The 22893-nt window shown below is 41.7% G+C and overlaps 2 protein-coding genes across 6 annotated transcripts in view; one reads left to right on the top strand and one right to left on the bottom strand.

Annotated features, from left to right (window-relative positions):
- The first annotated feature begins 7510 nt into the window (after nucleotides 1–7510).
- SRP14 (signal recognition particle 14) lies at nucleotides 7511–10746 on the top strand. Of its 2 annotated transcripts, XM_020872376.2 has the most exons (5): nucleotides 7511–7621; nucleotides 7771–7843; nucleotides 8364–8476; nucleotides 9662–9694; nucleotides 10195–10746. In XM_020872376.2, the coding sequence occupies exons 1-5, from the start codon at nucleotides 7598–7600 to the stop codon at nucleotides 10282–10284; spliced, it is 333 nt and encodes a 110-aa protein (XP_020728035.1). In that variant the 5' UTR covers nucleotides 7511–7597; the 3' UTR covers nucleotides 10285–10746. The 2 variants fall into 2 exon arrangements, with proteins under 2 accessions (XP_020728035.1, XP_070325098.1); XM_070468997.1 differs by lacking the exon at nucleotides 9662–9694.
- EIF2AK4 (eukaryotic translation initiation factor 2 alpha kinase 4) overlaps nucleotides 10429–22893 on the bottom strand; it is a 100858-nt gene continuing 88393 nt past the window's right edge. For 3 of the 4 annotated variants that reach the window (XM_070468992.1, XM_020872373.2, XM_070468993.1), the window contains 7 exons: nucleotides 19179–19291; nucleotides 16160–16218; nucleotides 15170–15267; nucleotides 13910–13978; nucleotides 13188–13232; nucleotides 11742–11860; nucleotides 10429–11264 (listed from right to left, as the gene is read on the bottom strand). In XM_070468992.1, the coding sequence (XP_070325093.1) occupies nucleotides 11207–11264; nucleotides 11742–11860; nucleotides 13188–13232; nucleotides 13910–13978; nucleotides 15170–15267; nucleotides 16160–16218; nucleotides 19179–19291 (561 nt within the window). In that variant the 3' untranslated portion in view covers nucleotides 10429–11206. Of the gene's footprint in view, nucleotides 11265–11741; nucleotides 11861–13187; nucleotides 13233–13909; nucleotides 13979–15169; nucleotides 15268–16159; nucleotides 16219–19178; nucleotides 19292–22893 lie in introns of those variants that run through there. The other variant, XM_070468994.1, reaches the window with a different exon arrangement.

Here is a 22893-nt window from a genome sequence, read left to right as displayed (position 1 = left end):
CTCAAGGTCGCACACAAAGAAGGGGACCAACGACAAACCCAGGTCCCCTGACTCCCAGTCCGGTGCTCTCATGCTGTCTTTCCAGGACACTAAATCCAGGACTACATCCTGGGGGCACAGTCGGGCAGAAGGCTCTGGAGGCTTGAGTCTCCAAGAAGACACACAGTGAATACTTGTTGACTGACAGAAAGAATAAAGGAAATGGTAGCTACTCCAGGTGTTTGGTTGGATTCAGCCCAAGGCATGGTGATCAGGAGGCTCTTCTCTCACTCTGGGGACCCAGACATCTAGAACACATCTGGGGGATGTTTGGCCATCTCCCTCTAGTCACCTCTCTCTCAGATGCCCGCACACCTTCTGTCAGATGCCCCCACCAGACCTGACCACCTCTCACAGACCCAGGAGGGCTCCCATCACCTCACTTAGGACCTTAGGACCTGACTGCCATCACCCTGAACCCAAACCTCCCCAACATCACTTCCTATTGCATTTTGCTGCTACCCTCTCTCCTTTCTTCTCTTAAGCTGATCTTAAAGTCAGCACACTGGGGTTAGAGTAAGGCAGGTCAAACCTGAAATGTGGTCCCCCTCGGTAACTGGAACTAGTCAAACTAGCACAGTATCTGCCAAGATGGACACTGATTTATGCTTGTTGTCATGATCTGTTTCTGTAGAATGAACCTACCTTGACAAACAGGAAACGGGAACAGCCAACTCCCACCCAGGTGAGTAGGATATGATAGTGCCCACCTTAGCTCATTTCCTCCTCCTCATGGCACTTGAGTCTTGAACTTCATCTCCATTTTACCAGTGAGGAAATTGAGGCATAGAGGATTTAAGTAAATTTGGAATAAGCAAAAGAGATTAGTGGGTGTCCAATAGAAAACTTTGCAGTGTTTAGAGCTCATTCTCTGGGCTGATTAGAGCCTTTGATTGCTTCTGAGCTTGTTTGCTATTCTAAATTGCAGAGAAATGATGGCAATGCAATGATTCCTATCCTTGGTTACTCAAATTCTGTTTGTTTGAGGGACAGTACCCTCCTCTTGTGGAAAAGTCAATTTGCTTCCATGTACATTGATTTCAATATTCCTGTTCTGTATGTGTGTTTGTTCTTTGGAGTCTCCTTTGAATGGATTGTGACACCTACCTGGTTTCCTCATTATAATGCTAAGGTAAATAGCTCTTAAATATGAGTCATGATTTTACCTTTTATTTTTTAGATTATCTTTTAATAGGGATAAAAGGTAATTTGTTTCTGGTCATTTAGACAAGGAGAGGAAGACCTGGGGTTCAAAACAGACAGCTTGGATGCAGCATCTGTGTTTATAGCTGTCACTCTATGTTCCAGGTACCTTAATTGCATTAGAGTGGCTGCAGCTGTAAATTAATCAACCCTTGCCTAAATAAGACCCTTGATCCTAAGTCAGACCCTAGCTCTGATTAAAAGCTAATAAAGTAAATGGTGGACACGTGTGACCCCAGCATTCGGGAGAGACGACCTTAGGTGGTATAAGCAGGACACTCTTCCAGGCCCTACCGCTGAGGAGCACTGGGTCTTTCCTCCCAGGTTTTCTGGTAGTGGCCTTGCACTTGACCTCAAGGAGATGGTGGAGTTCCAGGCTGATCTGTGTTGCCCAGGCTGATCTCTGTGCAGGCCTTTGCTGAAGACCAGGATGTGGGAGGGGATTTGGGAACAAGTTTTCACTCCCCAGGTCTCCTTGGGTGAGGGAGAAGGAGCCAGAAGCTGTCTGGGTTGTACAGCTGGGAGACAGTGACCGAGCTTCCTGCCACATATGCTCCAAAAGCCAAAAGTCATCGACCTGATTGCAAGGTAGGATTTCAGGTGCTTAACAACATTAGAATTTAACCATGCCTTATTGACAGAGACTTTCAATATTTTTGTTCACTGAGCAACCTTTACTCCTAACTGGATCATAAACGATTCCATTTTTTTTTCATTGGAGAGTTTATTTTCACATGTTTGTTTTTATAAATTGATTCATTCCCTTCTTGTTTTTATTCATTATTTTTACTTTTTGAATCTAAAGTTTTAAAATTTAGCCACATTTATCTTGTTTCACAGTACTTGTTTTTGTCATCTTTTATTTATGGCAAAAATACATGGTTTCCGTTTATAATAATGATTTTTTTAACTTTTCTATTTATTTTTAATTGGAGGATAATTGCATTACAATATTTTGTTGGTTTCTGCCATACATCAACATGGATCAGCCATAGGTATACATGCCCCCTCCTTCTTTGGACCTCCCTCCACCTCCCACCCTATCCTACCCCTCTGGGTTGTCACAGAGCACCGAATTGAGCTTCCTGAGTCATACATCAAATTCCCACCGGCTATCTACTTTATATATGGTAATATATATGTTTCCCTTCTGCTTTCTCAATTCATCCAACCTTCTCCTTCCCCGATTGTGTCCACAAGTCTGTTCTCTATGCCTGTGTCTCCATTGCTCCCCTGAAAATAGGTTCATCAGTATCATCTTTCTAGATTCCATATATATTCATTAATATTCAATTTTGTTTTTCTCTTTCTGACTGACTTCACTCTGTACAATAGGCTCTAGGTTCATCCGCCTCTTTAGAAGTGACTCAAATGCATTCCTTTTAATGACTGAGTAGTATTTCATCATATGTATATACCACTGTTTCTTAATCCATTCATCTGTTGATGGGCATCTAGGTTGTTTCCATGTCCTAGCTATTGTAAATAGTGCTGCAGTATACACTGTGGTACATATATCTTTTTCAATTATGGTTCTTTCAGAGTATTTGCCCAGTAGAGGGATTGTTGGGCCACATGGTAGTTTTATGATAATGATATTAAATAAACTTTATATACAAAATGAGTCAACTTAAAAGTGTTAACTAATAATGCAGGAGGTAATTGGGTAATGGCAGAAATCAAGATGGTGGTATCCAAATGATGGAAGGTGCCTGTGTGTGTGCTCAGTCATGTCTGACTCTTTGTGACCCCATGGACTGTAGCCTGCCAGGCTCCCCTGTCCATGGAATTTTCCAGGCAAGAATTCTGGAGTATGTTGCCATTTCCTCCTCCAGGGGATCTTCCCAACCCAGGGATTGAATCCTAGTCTCCTATACCTCCTGCATCTCCTGCATTGGCAGGCAGATCCTTTACCACTGCACCACCTAGGGAGCCTCGGTAGGAAGGTGGCTGGGCTATAAATTATAGCACTGCTTATTACTCTTTACTGAGCATTCATTGCATGCCAGCCTCAATGTTATCCACAGCAGCGCTGTCCGACAGAATCTGTGCTAATGGAAATGCTAATCTATACCTGCACTATCCAAGCTACATGGGGATATTGAGTCCTTGAAATGTGGCTAGTGAAACGAAAGAACTGAATTTTTTCTTTCAATTTTTTTTTTTTTTTTTTTGCTGAACCACATGAGCTTGTGGGATCTTAGATCCCTGACCAGGGATTGAACCTGGGCCCACAGCAGTGAAAGCACTGAGTCCTAACCATTGGACTGCCAATGCCTGATATTAATTTAAATGCAAGTATCCATGTTTACTATATTAGAGCAAGCTGAAGGGTCAATGGACATGAGTTTGAGTAACTCTGGGAGTTGGTGATGGACAGGGAGGCCTGGCGTGCTGCAGTCCGTGGGGGTTGCAAAGAGTCAGACACGACTGAGCAGCTGAAGTGACCTGAACTGAAGGGTCTTAAATATAGTATTTTACAAACTCTTTATAACATCTATGAACTGAGTGTCATTATCACTACTTTGCTGATGAAGAGATTTAGACTTGAGAGGTTGCCTGAGGTCACATAATTAATAAGTAGCAGAGATGGCCATTGAACCCAGACCCGTTGAACTACAGAACAGGTGCTGTTAATCACTTCCCACAGAAAAAGCCCAAAGAACATTTTGTTGGTAGTTGAATTGTACTGGGCCACATGTGATGCAAAACTGGCAGACTATGGTATTTCTTTTACTAAGAGTGGCTTGTTCTGTCACAGGATGGCCTTGGGGTGTCACACAGGATGGCTTGCAGGACTGTTGATTCTTGAGTGGAACTGAGGTGTGACTGAGCCCATGGGTAGCAGTGAGAGGTGTCTACCTTGATGGCTAATCCTGACAAGGCCCCAGATGGGTCATGGCCTCTAGGCTCTGTGCTCCTTGAGCACAGGGTTCTTTCCTTCATCCTGGTATCAGCAGCACCAAGCCCATACCTCTAAAATACATTTCTCAATGTCCAATGAATAATAGAGGGTCAAAGCACAAGGAACATCATTTAAGCCAACCTTTGGACCACACAAGTCTGTAACTAGTTTCATGACCATAATTAAATTCATGACCACAAATATCAAGTGAGCCCTCGCATTCCCTGGCAGTCTACAGCACAAATATGTTCAGTCTCTGATGATTTCACAGTTTCTTCCACATGTCCAGCACCTTGAAGATCTTGTGTAGCAGATATATGCTGGCTTTCAGTTCTCCAGGATCTGAACCTATTTGTAATCCTCCATTGTGTGGGTCTTGGTGAAAGGCAAGGAAGATAAAAGGGTCAGAGAGTCACTCCCTCATCCACCCCAGAACTAGGGCTCAAGCATTGTTGCTCTTGTTTAGTTGCTAGGTCATGTCCAACTCTCTTGTGACCCCAAGGACTGTAGTGTGCCAAGCTCTTGTGTCCATGGGATTTCCCACGCAAAAATACTTCAAGTTGCCATTTCCTTCTCTTGGGGACCTTCCAGACACAGAGGTTGAACCCAAGTCCCCTGTATTGGCAGGCGGGTTCTTTACCACAGAGCCAGCAGGGAAGCCTGGGCTCAAGCATATAATCTGTAATTGGCCAATCTGGTGCTTACAACCAGGACTCTGATTTCTGAGCTAGTGACAGCAAGGCCCAGGGATCTTTAGAGGCTATTTATAGTGGTGGGCATTGCAGAGTGGTCTTGTGCTGGCAGCTTTATAGGAGGGGTTTTCACCAGACTGTTCTAGTGCCATGGGCCTATGAAGATGCCTTCCCAGTTTTCAGTTATAACTTTTACCTTTTCACTGAACTCCAAACTTGTGTATGTAGCTGCTTACTTAATAGTTCCACTTGGATATGTAATAGGAATCTCAGATATTACAAGACCAAAATAACCCCTTTCTTCTTCTCACAAAACTTTTTACTTCTCAAGTTTTTCCTGTCTTAGCAAATGGCATCACCATCACCTAGTTGCTCAAATCAAAAGCCTATAGTCATCCTTGATTCCTCTTCTCTTCTTAATGTTCACAGCCAATTGTGTATGAGTCCTATTGACTCTACTTTTGAAGCATACTAATCTGATTGCAAATGTTGCAAGCACCTAGAGTTTTGTGATAACCTCTAGGGTCACCCCCATCGCTCCCCCAAGTTATTTATGTCCCAATACTGGGAACTTGTGAATAGGTTACCTTGCATGTTTAAAGGACTTTGTGATTAAATTAAAGATCTCTTGACATGGGGAGATTATCCTGGATTATCTAGGACAGCCTAATATAACCACAGGGTCTTTATAAAAGGGAGGCAAAAGGATCAAAGTCAGTAGTAGGAGACGTGACAATGGAAATAAGGGGTTATAAAGAAGTGAGGAAGGGAAGGGATGCCATGAGCCAAGGAATGCAAGTGGCTTCTAGAAAGGCAAGGAAACAGATTTTTCCCCTGAAGCTTCCAGATGGAATGTAGCCCAGCAGACACATTGATTTTAAACTTCTGACCGTCAGACCAGTAAAACACTAAGTTGTGCTCCAACTCCAATCACAGTGCTTGGCACAGGCTAAGAGACCCTTAGTGAAAACCCATTGCATGATTTCATACTTGACTTTATTAAGGGCTTAAGGTTCAACTTGGCAACAGCAGGGCTGGACCTAGACCCCAGGTCTCCTGACTGAACTGAGGTGAAACTAAGACCTGGCTCCGGGCCTTCCTGCTAGAGCTGGGGCCACCTAGCCTGGTCAAAGAGGAATAGTTCAGAGGTAATACAATGGCAATTTGATCTCTGGCTCCCCTGCCTTTTCTAAAACTAGCTTGAACATCTGGAAGTTCATGGTTCATGGATTGCTGAAGCCTGGCTTGGAGAATTTTGAACATTATTTTACTAGTGTGTGAGATGAGTGCAATTGTGCGGTAGTTTGAGCATTCTTTGGAATTGCCTTTCTTTGGGACTGGAATGAAAACCGACCTTTTCCAGTCCTGTGGCCACTGCTGAGTTTTCAAAATTTGCTGGCATATTGAGTGCAGCACTTTCACAGCATCATCTTTTAGGATTTGAAATAGCTCAATTGGAATTCCATCACCTCCACTAGCTTCATTCATAGTGATGCTTTCTAAGGCCCACTTGACTTCACATTCCAGCCATGAAATTAAAAGATGCTTACTCCTTGGAAGGAAAGTTATGACCAACATAGACAGCATATTCAAAAGCAGAGACATTACTTTGCCAACAAAGATCCGTCTAGTCAAGGCTATGGTTTTTCCAGTGGTCATGCATGGATGTGAGAGTTGGACTGTGAGGAAAGCTGAGTGCCGAGGAATTGATGCTTTTGAACTGTGGTGTTGGAGAAGACTCTTGAGAGTCCCTTGGACTGCAAGGAGATCCAACCAGTCCATCCTAAAGATCAGTCCTGGGTGTTCATTGGAAGGACTGATGTTGAAACTGAAACTTCAATACTTTGGCCACCTCATGCGAAGAGCTGACTCATTGGAAAAGACCCTGATGCTGGGAGGGATTGGGGGCAGGAGGAGAAGGGGATGACAGAGGATGAGATGGCTGGATGGCATCTCCGACTCGATGGACATGAGTTTGAGTGATCTCCGGGAGTTGGTGATGGACAGGGAGGCCTGACGTGCTGCAATTCATGGGGTCGCAAAAAGTCGGACACGACTGAGCGACTGAACTGAACTGAACTGAATACAATGGCAATGATAAAAACGACAAGAGCTAGTGTTTATTGAGCAGGCTCTATGAGCCGCGCACTGTTGTGTTTAATATTAGCTCATTTACTCTTCAAAGCCACACTGTGAAGTGGAAACTATTATTATAGGTTGAGGAAACTGAAGCACCGAACTGCTAGGTAACTTGCCCAACACACAGCTGAATGTACACAGCTATAAAGGGAAAGTCTCTCTATCGTGTCTGACTCTTCGAGACCCCATGGACTTGCCCATGGGATTCTCCAGGCCAGAATACTGGAGTGGGTAGCTTTTCCCTTCTCCAGGGGATCCTCCCAACCCAGGGATCGAACCCAGAACTCATTGCGGGCGGATTCTCTACCAGCTGAGCCACAACTATAGGTTTCCATCAAATCCTTCCGCGCTCTCACTCCCTTCCGCAGCTTGCGTGAGGGGATTGCTTGTATGTGAAATCTCGCACACTCCAAAGGCCCTCGGGGTCGTTGCTCTCCCGGAACAGAAGGGGGCGTCCCTGAGCGCGGGCGCGAGGTGGGTGGGGCGGGGAACGGTGGAAGCAGGGATTGGGTGAAAGAGATAAGAAACCTAATGGCGGAAGTCCCGCCCAGGCCGGGTGAAACTTCCGGCTCCAACGGCTTGGGGCTTGTGCTGACCGAGCGGAGCCAGCAGCGCCAGGATGGTGCTGCTGGAGAGTGAACAGGTATAGCCAGAGCTGGCCGGCTGAGGGACCGATGCTGTTTGGGGCTTAGCTAGGGACCTCTGTCTCGTTCTTCGGGAGGGACAGGGACTTTGACTAGGCGGGAAGAGGGTTTGTGGTTGCCTAACGGGGCCGGGCTTGTTGTGTTCCAGTTCCTGACGGAGCTGACTAGGCTCTTCCAGAAGTGCCGGTTGTCGGGCAGCGTGTTCATCACCCTGAAGAAGTGTAAGCAGCTGTGGACGCGGCAAGGCCGGAAGGGGGCTGGGAGGCCGAACGAAAGACCGGCCCGGGTGCCCAGTGACTGGGAGCCTCAGGCAGAATCTTTCTGCTGCCCATCCTCTGCTTCCCCTACCTTCCTCCACCTTCTACTGGGCCCATTCAGAGCTGAGGGGCCAGAGAGTATTAGGGATTGGGGCTGGTGCGGCCCCCAGCACTTAGCCACCTAAGTCAGTTCCGGTTCCAGTGGGCCCCAGTCATGTCAGGGCTGTCCTTGTCAAGGATTCCAAAGCCGCGCCATGATTAGTGAGATTTAATGTGCTTTGAAATTACAATGTGCCCATCGTGGGAGTAGCAGGTAGGTTCCCAAGGTGTGACCAAGCCATCTATGATAGCAGATAATGTGGTTAACAGAACTAGATCAGTGGAGGTGGATTAGGTATCCTCTTTGTATGCCTTCCCGACTTATAACTTTTTGTCTATCTGTTAAGTCTGTGGCTGTGTTCACCAGGATGTATTTTCCATGCAGATGATGGCCGAACTAAACCCATTCCAAGGAAGGGTACTGTGGAGGGTTTTGAGCCCTCAGACAACAAATGTCTGTTAAGAGCTACTGATGGGAAAAAGAAGATCAGCACTGTGGTAAGTTGGATTCCTAATACTCCTGTTTTGGAGTTTAAAGACTTGAACTTAACTGAGGATGGGTTATATTTGTACCCGGTTTTGTGGGGTTTTTTTTGGTAAGTTACTAAATAAAGCCTAGTGTGTAGTTCCCTAGCTGTTTTGAAATCAAGATCTTTTATTACCTTGGTAATAGAAAGGCCAAGAGCAAAATTAAAATGAAGAAGGTAGAAGTCAAACACTTGTTAGAAAAAAATATTAGCGCATTGGTCCTTACTCAGAGTAGCACTGAAAGGAGCAGCTGGCAGTTGATTCCTTATTCTCTTACTGTGCTGGGGCTTCAGTGAACAGTTTCTTGGTACCAGATGCTTTTTACTTTTAAGCTGATATTCCTTTATGGTTGTGGTTCAGGTACCAAACATGTATTATATCAGGTTTTGAATTTGAGTATGTAGCCTGGCATGCTACAGTCCATGGGGTTGCACTACTGAGCATATGGCACATTGAATAAGAGTTCCCTTTCAAAGTGGAAGTTGAATATGGCAAAGCAAGAGACTCCTTGGATCAAATGAATACTTCTTTATTCTATTGGGGCAGAACCAGACTGCCCTCTAATCAGTATAGGATATTCACAAAAATATGGGCCATAATTAGTTGATTAATGTTCCATTACTAGGTATCTTGAGAAGATTTTTACAATAAAGCAAGCATTTATGTGGCTTAAAAAAAATAAAGTTGGGTGTCATGAAATACAAAAAACTAAGGAATCTTCAGACATAAAATTTCTCTTGTGGTAGCTTGCAGTTTGCTTAAATGGGCCTGAATTAATGGAAGGTAGGTTTAAAATAAGATGGGGAGGGTGTAATTTAAATGTATCTTGCACAAAAGGTTAAGTTCTTTGACATCTCTTAGACTCCTTAGAAAAAGTCAGTGCAATGTGTTTAAGAGATTTCAACATAGGCGAGAAGCATAGCTTCTTAAGCAGCCCATCTTTCCCATCTTGGTACAATTCTAAAAGTGCAGAGCTACTTTACTTGTTCCTCAGGCAGAGGAAAGTGGAGTAGAAAAATAGCTTTCCCATTCCTACAGTGGGGAAGAAATATTTTTAAAGATTAGGATGTCTTCATGAGGCTTTTGAGTTTTACTGGTGAGGCAGATGATTTTTTTTGTGGTAACAGGGGTGATCTTTTCCCCCTTATTTTCCAGGTGAGCTCCAAAGAAGTGAATAAGTTTCAGATGGTGAGTTTCTGGTGTTCTCTGGGTCCCATTTCTTGAGGCAAGAGTCAGCCTAATGTTTAACACTGGGTTGGGTTAAGATTGTGATTTAAGTTCACTGCTCTCCTGTGATACTGTATTTTACCAATAGTTTACAAGTAAAAGCTGCCAAGCTACAAATTTTACTTCAACACTGACATTGTCTTTTTAGCTAAATTTTGTTGTCTTAGGCTTCATATATGCCATACTTACAGTACAGTTATGTAAGTTGCCTGCAGTCTTCCATTTTTGCTTAAAAGAAAAGTAAAAAATGTGCAGCTCACTAGTGGGTGTTGCTGAAGCTGCTATAATGTGAGGGTGTTTCCCTTACACCATGTTGCTTAGGCTACAAGTGTCCCATAGTATTCTATACTTTAGCAGTTAGGCTTTCTGATTTTGGCAACCCTAAATCCATTACGGAAGTAGGGCAGATGCTGCACCAACTTGCAACTGTTCCCACTAAGGTCACTCTCTGTGTCTTTTAGGCTTATTCAAACCTATTGCGAGCTAACATGGATGGGCTGAAGAAGAGGGACAAAAAGAGCAAGAGTAAGAAGAGCAAAGCAGCACAGTGAAGGGCACCAGCTTTCCCGCTTTCACCAACTAACCACTGAATTGCTATTTTTCCTTTGGTTTTTATTTTTGGCCACAAAGCTGAGTTTCTGACTCCCTTTAATGACTGTTTTCATGTGAGATTAGGGTCATTTTTGGATGAAGGGCTGCAGTGTTTACAGGGTAGTTACAAGAAGCCAGTTTATCTTAGATCTGGCTAAGTGGTTTGTGTTGGACAGTTGTATATTCCTGGATAATAGTTTACAGACTCTCTAGCCATTTGTGAAGAGCAGTGTATTATTTAACCTGTATTTATCAGCACTGACCAACTTTGATTCTTTTTCCTGCCCCATAAAAAGGTTCTGGCCACAGCTCCTCATTCTGGAATGATGTGATATGAATAGGCTTGAGGCCCTGTCTTGTGGTTTACTGGAACTGAAATCTGACAATTTTATTAAAAGTTGCGTTATTTCATGGGTTTCCCAGCTGGCTGTATAATTTTATCATCTTAGTGCCTTTAGCAAATTTGAATGAGTTTCATAGCCAAATAAGAGTTTGCTTAACCAGACTAAGGATAAGCTTATTAGAGAATCATCAAGAATAAAGATTCCAAGTTAATGATGATACTTGATTTCTTTATGCCCTTTACTTTGGACATTTTCATATGCTTGGTATATAGGGCTAAGAGAAGAACAAAGCTGTTTTCTTGTGTTCTAGCTCCATAAACCCTGCAGTGTTAATAGATTTGCAATTAAAAAGCAACAAATATATGAAAACATTTATTCAAAAGATAAATTTATAATATATTACACATGAAAAACCTACAAAGCTCAGCTTTGTAGGATAGCTTAGAATGTAAAGCTAATTTAAAATTACAATGAATGTACAATATTTTGTAATATAAGCTCCTGTCTGTTTGAACAATGTAATGATAGTTCTTTAGGATTAAAATAAGATTCTGTAGTAGTCATCTCTGTAGCTGTACAGGAAGAGCACAGACACCCTGCAAGAGGAGGGAGAAGACAGGATCAGTGTAATGCGTAAAGAACGGGGCTGATAATTTATTTTTAGAACACTTAACTGCAGGAGTTCTGTGTATTCAAAAACAAGATGGAAGGCTAGTCACTAGAAACATTTTAGTGTTTGAAAACATGAACAACGCATTCTGACAAGGGGACATAAAACATAGGAGTTACCTGGGTGATTAAAATGGTAACTGGGATAGCTGCTACTGAGATCACTGTGTTGTTATTGATAAGATCATGACTGTGATTCACAGTCCTGACATGTATTTACTGGTCACCAACTGCAGTTCTAACATAGTAACTTCTTAGTCATCTAACCTCAACAAGACAATAACATATTTGTCACTCCAAAACCCCTTCTTGGGGAAAAACTCCTAAAAACAAACAACAGCCCCCTGACCCCAGCTTGAGTTTTAACCTATATTGAAACCCGCAATGCCTAAGTGATAACTTACTTTTTTTCTACTTTGATGTTATAAATCTCATCACAGACTAATTTGAGGTATCTCTGCTTTGGCAGGCGTGACAGCAGCTGCTTCACAGTTGTGTTAAATGCCTGTTCATCAGCATCCCACTAGGAAAAAATATAGATAAAACTTAACAGGTACTAGGGTTTATTAATTGGCTTTTCCTGGGTCACTAATGAGGTGTCAATGCCATCCCCCCTCTAAGTACACTGAAGAAATCAGTTACAGGGGGGAGAGAACTAGTGGGGAGACTGTTAGTGTTCTTCCTTTGAAGAACTGAATTTCTTTATAAAACCAGCTTACTAGATCCTGCCTAAGAATGATGCAGCCCCAGTGTGTTAATGTGACTACACCAGTAATTTCTGCCAACTGTTGACTTTAGGTGAGATGGAGATGCCACTTCTGATGTGCACCCATTTGAGTGGCTCATGAAGCAGTAAATTACCAGTATCATGCTATATGCTTATTTACCAGATGGGAGAATACCAGTGGGGATGGAGGACAGGGGAGGGGGAAGTCAGCTTATAAGAGAAGCTACAGGATATATTGTACAGCACAAGGAATATAACCAATATTTTATATAAATGGAGAATAACCTTAAAATATAGCATGAAATGTCAGTTCTGGGGCAGAGTTCATTTTTCATCTAACTTAATCTGACTGAACACTCTGGATAGACAAAAGTATTCTTTGGTTAGATATGCTGCAAAAATCACATGTATCTTTTCTTACAGTTAAATATTCTTATAGCAAAGGTAAATATTAAATTTTTTAAAAAGTTCAGTTAGGTTATTTGATAATAAAGGTATGTACCTACTAAAAAAAAAGCATATAAAAAAGGACCTACATTCAGTTTTTACAGAAAAAGCTTCCATATAGTTTTAGTTATGCAGATGAGCTTTTCCTGGTTGGAGTGAAGGTTTGAAGCAGCACAGTATAGTGGGTGAGAGTGTAGATTCCACTAGTTTGCCTAGGTTCAAATCCTGGCTCTGCAACTCCCTAGTTGGGTGACTTTGAGTAAGATGTTTAACCTCTCTGCTTCCATTCTCCATAAAATGTAAAATAAGGATCTGTAAAAAGGTAACGGTATGTATCCCTTGGGGTTGTTATGATTAAACGAGTTAACATTCCTAAAGTGCTTAGAACAAGGCCTGTTAGAGCTCTACACACAAAAAAAACCCTAGGTGTTTGTTAAAAACATCTCTGAAACGTTAAAAAAAAAAAAATTAGAACACTAGAAAAGTGTGATTCCCTCAAAATCTGATTTAGTAATACATGTCACATAAAAGAAACAATGTTCCTAAATTCCTGGGACTGCTAGAAAAATACCTCATATCAAAGAAAATAATGCCACTTTCAACTTTCTTTTAGCAAATCAACAGCAAACTTTGGGATTTTAAAGACTAATAGTGCAGAAAAGTTCATCTTGCTTACCTCTAATGACAGAAACTGTAAGATTGTTTCTTTGGGTAGATCCACCTGTTGATACACAAAAATGTACATCATGTCAGGGATCCTAAGCAGCACATACTGACTTGTGACTGTGGTGTCACTTTGGATGGAGCAGCATGAATGGGATGCTTCCGTGCTGCTTACTGAATTTGGCAGTGATGTGATCTCAGCACTCAGAACTAACACATCATACCGCAAAGCTTTGGCAGCACTACCTGCAAAGGCCTGCAAAGTGAAGAGTGAAAGTTGCTCAGTCGTATCCGACTCTGCAACCCCATGGACTATACAGTCCACGGAATTCCCCAGGCCAGAATACTGGAGTGGGTAGCCATTCCCTTCTCCAGGGGATCTTCCCAACCCAAGGATCAAACCCAGGTCTCCCACATTGTGGGTGAGTTCTTTACCAGCTGAGCCATGAGGGAACCCCAAGAATACTGGAGTGGGTAGCCTATCCCTTCTTCAGTGGATCTTCCCAACCCAGGAAGGGAACCAGGGTCTCCATTGCAGGCAAAGTCTTTACCAACTGAACTATCAGGGAAGCCTGAAACATTTAGAAAAATGATTTTCATTTTCAGTCCCCCTCCCAATCTTTCAGAGGAAGAAACTAGGAGAAACAGGCTGGTATCCCAATTCTGTTGACAATGAGCAAAAATTTGACAGTGTGGACAGAAGCCATCCTCAGAAAGTTAAAGAAAGTGACTTACAGCCAAAATTTCAATTTCGCTGCTTTTCTGATGTAAGTTAGCAAGGGAGGTCTGAAGTCGGGTTTGTACCTAACAAGAAGGAAAGTGTGTTAGAATTCCAATCAAGCCATCTTTCTTGCCATTTCAGTTCTTATTCTAGGAAACAATCACAGTTGACAAACCAAATATTATATAAGGATTTGCTCTTCATCCACCTCAGTAAGATGAGTGTCTAGTGTATTACAACCTCAGGGAAAATGAGATTTTATAGCCTACCTTGATCATTTGTTTACTAATCTGCTTATTTCTTTATAATTTTGAACTGACATGTAATAAAAGCTCAGTACTATAAAACAGTGCATGTGGAAGCAGGGAGACTTTAGTATTAAGCTAAATTTAAGAAGAGGACAGTGACAGCATTGAGAACATGGAACTGAAATGTCATAGATATGAAAAGTGAGTTTCCACCCAACACACTGAGAAACAGCCAGGAAAGCTAACAAAATGAGGTAACTTGATCTTTTGTGTTTCAGTCTAATTACACTCCTCATAATGGCTACCCTCTCATACCCCACTTCCAATAAGGCCTGTGTCCTGACTCCGCTCATTAGCTCTGTCCACACCGTTCTTCCCTCCGTCCCTCCCATTGGACACCCGCACCTCTCTCTCTGCCTACTGGAGTCCTTCGGGGATCACCTCCATGAAGCCTGTCTTGATCATCCATACAAACACTGATCTTTCTCTCCCCCCATGTCTGTAGCATACTCTAACCCTTATTCAGTATACTTAACTCAGCATCCTATTACTGATCTTCTTCTATTCTCCAACTATATATATGCTTCTAAGGTTATAAAGTCTTTGAGGACGGGGCCATGTCATGTGTTTTCCATTTTACCTGGCACTTAGCACAGAATCAGGCAAATAACAGATACCAGAAACATGTATGCAGTGAGAAACCTGCTACACGTCTTGTGGTAGATCTCTTCTGCTTTGTTATGTACAACAAAACCAAATGGGATCAGAAACTTTTTGCTTGGACTCGGTAATTCTGACAACAGCTGCTTCTGGGTGTCCACAGTGTACACTGAGGCCTCTTTGGAGGACAAACGGGGCAGAATCTTGGCACCTGTGATGCTTTGTGTTGGTGAACTTTTCAGAAGTCACCAAGTTCAGGAATTGGGAAGAAAAACATTTCTAGGAAACTGTTCCTTCGTTCCCTTTCTTGTTTTCTTCCTCCTTTGTGGCTCATGTTAGAAAGCCAAGAACACTCTGACCATGTACCTGAGTCTCATACCGCCTTCTGGTGCTGGCTGACAGCTTTTCGGGGGCAACCACACTCACAATGGGAACAACCGTTGCTCCATGGATTTCAAACAAACCTGAAACAGAGTTTTAGCAGTTATGGCCTTATCTGGTCCCACTTTCTATCACACACCACAGAGCTGGCAGAGATGATTAGGATCCACTTGGGGGTGATTCTGTGGACTGGATTATGTCTAAAGCTTTGTTTTCTGTCTCTGCAACTGTCTGCACTTGACCAGAAACCCAGGACCCCACTTATCCCCTAGTAGTTCTGACACTTCTGTCAGGATCACCAGCCTTCCCTCCTTCAGTGGGAGGTGACAAAGGCACAGGAAGGCAATATGAGTCAAACCTCATGAACCTAAGGAAAAAAAAGGCAAGCTTAACATTTCCCAAACTATAATTCTTTAAATTCCTCTAAGTATTTGAAATCTGATGGTGGCAGAAAGCCTTCTAACAGAAATGAACCCAAAAAGCTTAATTCTGTTAAAAGTCAAGTAATGTGTTCTCGTGGACTTCACTGGGACATTTCTTTTTCACCTGGGTTGACAAATGTAGTAAAACTAAAGGTGTAACTATCACCACTGCTTCCTCTTGGCTTTCATGAAAACAAATGTACATAATGTCTCCAGGGCACTAAAAAATCCTTTTCTTCAATCTTCTATATGGGAAAAATTTATCCACATTTGATCTACATAATAAACTGAATCAAAGGAAGATTAAACCACTTGTAAAAATCAGACAGACATATCAGGACCAGAAGAGTCACCAAACTCCCAGTGGTTTTATCATTTTCTAGAATGTAAGTTTCATAGGGATTAATTCTTTTTGGTATAACTAATTGTACATGTTACTTTAAGAGGATATTACTGATGCAGTGAGTTAGCCACAGTTCTAAGTATTTAAAGCAAACATGTACACACACACACACAAGCATTATTATGTTTAAGTTACAATTAGTTATTATACCTGAAGCATTAGAAAATGATCCCTTCAGATTTTGTACTGTAAGATTATCGGAAGCTTCTCTAAAAACAAGCAAACAAAAACAGTTAGAATAAACAGTCACTAAGACAAAAGCAACACATAATTTATAGTGAGCTACACTTAGAGGCTTTCTATTAAATATAAAATACTGATATTTAATAAATATTGATTAGCGGAGGAAAACAAAATTTGCCCTTAATTATGCTTTTGATTAAGAGCAAATAAAAATTATAAGGGATGTCACTTCAAATTAACAGTCTTAGAGACAACATTCTGATTTATTCAGCTGGGTTTGGATTACTGGCTCAACATAAGAAGCTAATTTCAATGAAATACAATGGGTGTTCTTTCTGCTCTCCTCACAATACAAGGAAACATTAGCAATGCCCCACCTTCATTATGGATGCAACCTTGGTAATCACCCACAAGAGAGCATTTAGTAAATGAGATTCTTTCAGAAGCTGTGAATGGATGTTCTTTCAAACACTGAATTAATTTATAGCCTTTGAGAGACATAATAGCACTCTATCTTGGGAAAACAGGGAAATAATCATTCACATGGAAGAAAGATTTTAAGCCCTTCCCTGCTTAAACTAAATCCCATCTGGCCTGTTAAGTGTCTTAATAATGTTTGCCTGTACTATTACTAATAGTTGCTATTAATTAGTTGACTATTTTTTGTTTTCTCTTCTAAAGCTCTGCCTTTGATTTGGATTCTTAATCCTAGTATCTAGAGACTTCAAGAACATTATATATATATATACACACACACATATATACCCTTAGAAAAAGCCTGACAGTGAATTTATTCAAGCTAGGTGGAGATGGGTGGGGGCGGGGGTGGGGCCAGGGAAGGCCATGCAAGCAAGAACATTGATTTTATATAAGTCAGGATTTCTCAGCCTGACATTTGGGCCAGATAATTCTTTGTTGAGGTGGAGGTGGGGAGTCAGTCCTCTTAATTATAGGATGTTTAACAGGAGCCCTGGTGTTTACTGGGCTTCCCTGGTGGCTCAGTTGGTAAAGAATCCACCTGCAATGCAGGAGACCGGGTTCAGTCCCTGCGCTGGGAAGAGATTGCCTGGAGAAGAAAATGGCAACTCACTCCAATATTCTTGCCTGGCAAATCCCATGGACAGAGGAGCCTCGGCACAGTCCATGGGGTCACACAAGTCAGACATGACTTAGTGACTAAACCACCACCACCCTCGTGCTTACTAGGTAACAGTAGTAGATAACAACCAGAAATGTCTGCAAATATTGCCAAATGTCCCCTGAAGGGCAAAATTGCTGACAGAGAATTTACTGATGTAAGTCAAAAAAAGTATTTAAAAAAAAAAAATATTTATTTATGGCTTTAGATCTTAGTTGCAGTATGCAGGCTCCAGAGCACCTGGGCTCTGTAGTTGTGGCATATGGACTTAAGTTGCCTTGTGGCATGTAGGCTCTTAGTTCCCTGACCAGGGATTGAACCAGTGTCCCCTGCACTGCAAGGAGGATTCTCAACCACTGGACCACCAGGGAAGTCCCCCAGTAGAGTACTTTTTTTCTAAGCATAAATAAAAGACTTAAAAAATATAGAAAAGCAAGGGAAATGATCCTTTGTAATCCCACTAATCAGAAATAACTGTAATGAAAAATTTGGTTCATCATTCCAGACATTTTTCTGTGTATGAGCTATATATTTTGATTGCAGCAAAAATGGGATCATATCTTATTTGTGGACATCCTTCCTTATAAACTCAGCTTTATTAGAAAAATAATTTTTAAAGGCTGCACAGTATTTCACTGTATTTACTATAATTTGAACAATCTTCTATCATTGAATTACTGTGAATATAAGTGAGGTTCCCCCTCAAAAAAAAGAAAAAAAAAAAGAAGTGAGGTTCCCAAAGTGTGGTCCAGAGACCCTGGAGGTCCCTGAGATCCTTTCACAGGGTATTTGCAAGGTCAAGAGTATTTTCACAATAATCCTAATATGTTAATTATCCTTTTATTTGTATCCTTTCATTAATGTGTAATGGAATTTTCCAGAGACTACATGATGTATATCATAAGAGACTGAATGCAGAAACAGACAACATAAGACAATAATAGTAATAATAATAAAACAATATAGTTTCTTCTACTTATGATTAGAGATTACAAAAATTAAAACAACAATATCTGCAAAAATTTAAAACAATGCTACCTTTTCTACTAAATTTATTTTGTTTTGGAAAATAGTTATTTCCATTAAAAATGTTATTTAGGTTTGCATGTCATGAGTTTATTATTGTTATTTTAGAATAAGCATTTTTAAAATGTTTACATTTTAGTCTAACATAGAAATATTGATAGATATAAACCACATAAACGAAGCTCTTAGGGGGTCCTCAAATAATTTTTAAGGGTATGAAGTGGTTCTGAGACCAAAAGTTTTGAGAACTGCTGTTAGAAATAATGTGTGTTGATAGACATCTTTGTACTATCCCTATGGAATAATTTTACTGTAAATTCCTGAAGTGCAATTGCTGGGTCTTTTTTTTTTTTTTTTAAGTTTTAAGGCTTTTAACTGTTAAATTCCTATGCAGACAGTTGAACCAATTTGCATTGCTATGATGAGTGAGAACTTTTCCCAGAACATTATTTCCCAAAATATTAGATCTTTCAAAACCAGTGACAAAACACTACTGCAGGTCACTGATTAACAGACCAAATGAGATAACGGCAGCTAGACTGTGGTTCCTCAGGCTTTTCAAAATGATAAAATAATCTTTGATGTTTTATGAAGGACAAATGCTGAGAGTAAGTTATGACTAGTTTTACAGAGTCATATAATTAAACTACTGAGTTATTCAGAAGCTGTACTATGGTTCATTAAAAGTTACCCTGGAAAAAAAAAGTTATCCTGACTGGTCTTTATCTCCCCAAAGGATCAAATTGACATTTAAAATAAATGTATGAAAATTCTATGTAGGCAGTTGCAGCTGGTTTTCTGGTCTTTTGTTTACTAAGTTACCTGGTAGTCCTCTCATCACTGACTTTAGTCCTCAGTTTCTGTACAACGTGGTCCACGAGATCAGACTCCAGCACACGTTTCTCTGTTTGCCTGTCCTTCTCAAAAGACTTAACCTTAAAAAGAATGAAACAGATCCATCATTTCTGAAGGCAACAGGCTGAAGGGTACCATAGTAAGACTCTTCAGTCAACAGTTCAGGTTGGTGGCTCTTAGCCGGGGGTGATTTTGCTCCCCACAGGGCATGCGGCAATGATTAGAGACATCTGTGGTTGTGACAGCTGTGGGGGGTGACACTGGCATCTGGTGGGTCGACGCTAGGGATGCAGCTCAACATCCTACAACAATATCCTACAACAGCCCCACAAGGGAGCATCTGGCCAACAATGTCAAAATGTGGCTGCTGAGAAACCCTGTCTAGATTTTATTATAGACAACAGAATTTAAAAACAAAAAAAAAGGCCAAGACAAACCAGCTCCTATTTCATTAGATTCTTTCACATGTTTTCCCCTTTAAACATCCTCGGGTCAGTCACCAAGATTTCTACAACTCCTCCCCCTCCTTTCCAAACCCTAGTCCTGTCATCCCACTTTTATGGTGCCCGTCTGTTCATCTTCACTCCCATGGCCCATGCCCTGCCTTGGCTTGGGATAGTCTGATATTCTGCCCTCAGCTGTCCCCAGCTTCAGTTATCCCTCACTCCGTGACATCTCTCTGCAGGTTAATTTTTCTTATATAGTCTGATGTTCCCTACTGTCCAAAAACATCCACCGGCTCCCCACTAGCTGCTAAATTAAGTTTGAATTCCCTAGTTGGGCATTTGGGCTCTGTATGATCCAGCTAGAACCATTCTCTCCTGCTCAAGTGCCCCTCTGCACAATTCTGCTTCACTCCAAATGGACTATTTGGGGTAATACCAGAATAGTTTTCTGCTGGCCTGCCTCTATCTTTGGGACCACCTACTGAAAGAACTGCCATTACCGTTGTTATTCCTTTGCTTAAAAAGCCTTTTTAGTATCCTGCCCATCCATGGGGGTCCGGCATTAACTGCACCTCCACTCTGAAGACTTCCCTGCTACCTCTGTAGTAATCTCTCAGGTTGAGGAATCCTCAGAGAATTTTCTTATAGGACTCTCATGGCATTGAGCATTTTCTAGCTCATAATCATGCGTGAATGTCTTCTGTTCCCCACCAGATTACAGGTTCCTTGACAGCAGGACCTGTGGCTTATATGTCCCTGCATCCCTCATGGCCCTAAATTCAATCCCTTCCACACTGTGAATGCTTAATATGCACTTGCTGAATGGGTGAACATAGTGATGTCTTGCCCTTCAAATATAAAGATGATGCTATTTTATATTTAAAAATATACATATATATATGCTGCCACTAACAGAGGCAAAAGAGTCAAAAGAGCTGGATGAGCTGGAACAATGTACTGAAGTGAACAAGATCACATGTAACAGAGACAAATATGAGGTCCTGTCGTCAAGCCTTCACTGCAGAAGACTGGTCAGATATGGTGACAGCTGTGGGAAGGCCAATGGGTTTCAGCTGATGATGACTTCAGGAGGACCAAAAGAACTACATGGTAGATAAAGTTAGTTTACTTGTAGGCTATATTAGGAGAAATATGTTATCTGGATTGAAGGAGTTTACAGACCCTTCTTGTTTAGTCAGAATATGCTTAGAGCACTTGTAGAATTCTAGTATCACATTTAAGGACAGACACTGACAAAGTTAAATGTGTCTAGAGGAGGTTAACTAGGAGGGTGAAGGATTTGGAGAATCACTTTATGAGGAATGGCTTAAGTAACTGGAATGATTAAACCAGAAAAGAGGACACTTAAAGTGGTCCACTGCATGGCAGTGGTATCCTAAAATTCATGCGAAGGTAGTTAAGAGAAAGAGGAAGAATTAGACTTGGTATTTTGACCATTCTAGTGGCAGAACTAGGACCAAGGAATGTAAATTTGGGGAAGCAGATTTTTATTCAAGATTTTAAACTTTGCTGATCATTATAGCAGGGGGTTATGATGCTGTAATTATCCAGCAGAGGCTAGACGGTCATCTCTTGGTAATATTACAGGAGCAGTCACTGCTCTGGAAGAGGTGTGATCAATAGGACTAGGGTCATTTATGATTTTGTGACTTATCAAGCAGGCTAGCAGTGGAGACTTACAAACATTCCCATAAAGAATTAACTTCTGTAAGAACTACCTTCCTGCCTTAAATGACTAGAAAACCAGACAAAATATATAAATACTGTTTTTCAGACAATGGACAACAAGCAGTGGAGGACTGTTATCCTGAGAGGAGGGGAATGAAGTGAGCCTTCGAGTGCCCTAGGTAACTGTGCTGAGGAAGTCTGCAGACTGCAGTGCAGGGAGAAGGAACCTAACCAGAGGCCAGGAGTCTTGCTGAGCTGGGGAGACAGACTAGAGCTTAGGTAGGCCAGGATAACTAGAAACTGTGGCAGAGGACTGAAAAGGAGAGAGTTACACCCAGAGAAAGAAAGATTTCTGAAGCTCTGCAGAGAAGTCCACTCACATCTTTGGCAGAGAACTGATCTGTGCATGGGAGATAGGGAACTATCCAAGGCTGGGGAGACAACCAGCAGAAATGAGTGGGCATAATAATTCCTGAAATCCACAGAGATGGGAATAGTTCTTGTTCTTACAGAGTGGAGAGACCTCATAATACATGGAACCTAAGGCAGAATCCTCCAAAGGGCATTGCCTTAGGTGTGGGGCTAAATTAGATCTAGACTAAAGGCTGCCCTAACAAAACTTAAAGGCTGGAAAGGATGAAGCAAAAGTCAAGGAAATTAACTACATCCCAGAACAAAGTCCAGCAGTATGTAAAGGAACATAAGGGTAATTCCCTGGCTGTCTAGTGGTTAGGACTGGGAGCTTTCACTGCCGTGGCCCAGTGTTCAATCCCCATTCAGGAACTAAAATCCTGAAAGCTGTGCAGTACAGCCAAAAAAAGGGGGGACATAATAAAACACAGTACAAAAAATGTAAACTTCACAATGTCTAATAACTACTCACAAGTTAACAGGCATAAAAAGAGGAAGGAAAATATGATTCATAACCAGGGCAAATTCAGACCAAAAATGTCAAGATGATGGAATTAAAAATGACTATTATAAAGAATATAAAGGAAACAAGAACTATGATGAGGGAAGAAATGGGAGACATTTTTTAAAAAAGACACAAATGTAACTTATACAGATGAAAAAACCAGTACCTGAAATAGGAAATGCACTGGATGGGATTAATAGCAGATAAGACATTGCAGAGAAGATCGGCGAATGATCCAGAATAAAGCACATACAGAGAGAAAAAGCAAACAAAACCCACAAAAGAACAGCCTCAGTGAGCTCTGCTGCTGCTGCTAAGTCGCTTCAGTCGTGTCCGACTCTGTGCGACCCCATAGACGGCAGCCCACCAGGCTCCCCTGTCCCTGGGATTCTCCAGGCAAGAACACTGGAGTGGGTTGCCATTTCCTTCTCCAATGCATGAAAGTGAAAAGTGAAAGTGAAGTCGCTTGGTTGTGTCCAACTCTTAACGACCCCATGGACTGCAGCCCACCAGGCTCCTCCATCCATGGGACTTTCCAGGCAAGAGCACTGGAGTGGGCTGCCATTGCCTTCTCCCAATGAGCTGTGGGACAGTATCAAATGATTAACTTCTGTAATCAGAGTCCCAGAGG

This window comes from Odocoileus virginianus, chromosome 6 (assembly GCF_023699985.2).
Source record: "Odocoileus virginianus isolate 20LAN1187 ecotype Illinois chromosome 6, Ovbor_1.2, whole genome shotgun sequence".
Lineage (NCBI taxonomy): Eukaryota > Metazoa > Chordata > Mammalia > Artiodactyla > Cervidae > Odocoileus > Odocoileus virginianus.
This window is presented reverse-complemented; position numbering and strand designations above follow the sequence as displayed.

Coding starts and splice junctions, on each gene's coding strand:
- SRP14 (XM_020872376.2), top strand. CDS start 7,598: ATGGTGCTGCTGGAGAGTGAACAG. Junction 8,477..9,661: donor AAAAGAAGATCAGCACTGTG/GTAAGTTGGATT, acceptor CTTATTTTCCAG/GTGAGCTCCAAAGAAGTGAA. Junction 9,695..10,194: donor AAGTGAATAAGTTTCAGATG/GTGAGTTTCTGG, acceptor TGTGTCTTTTAG/GCTTATTCAAACCTATTGCG.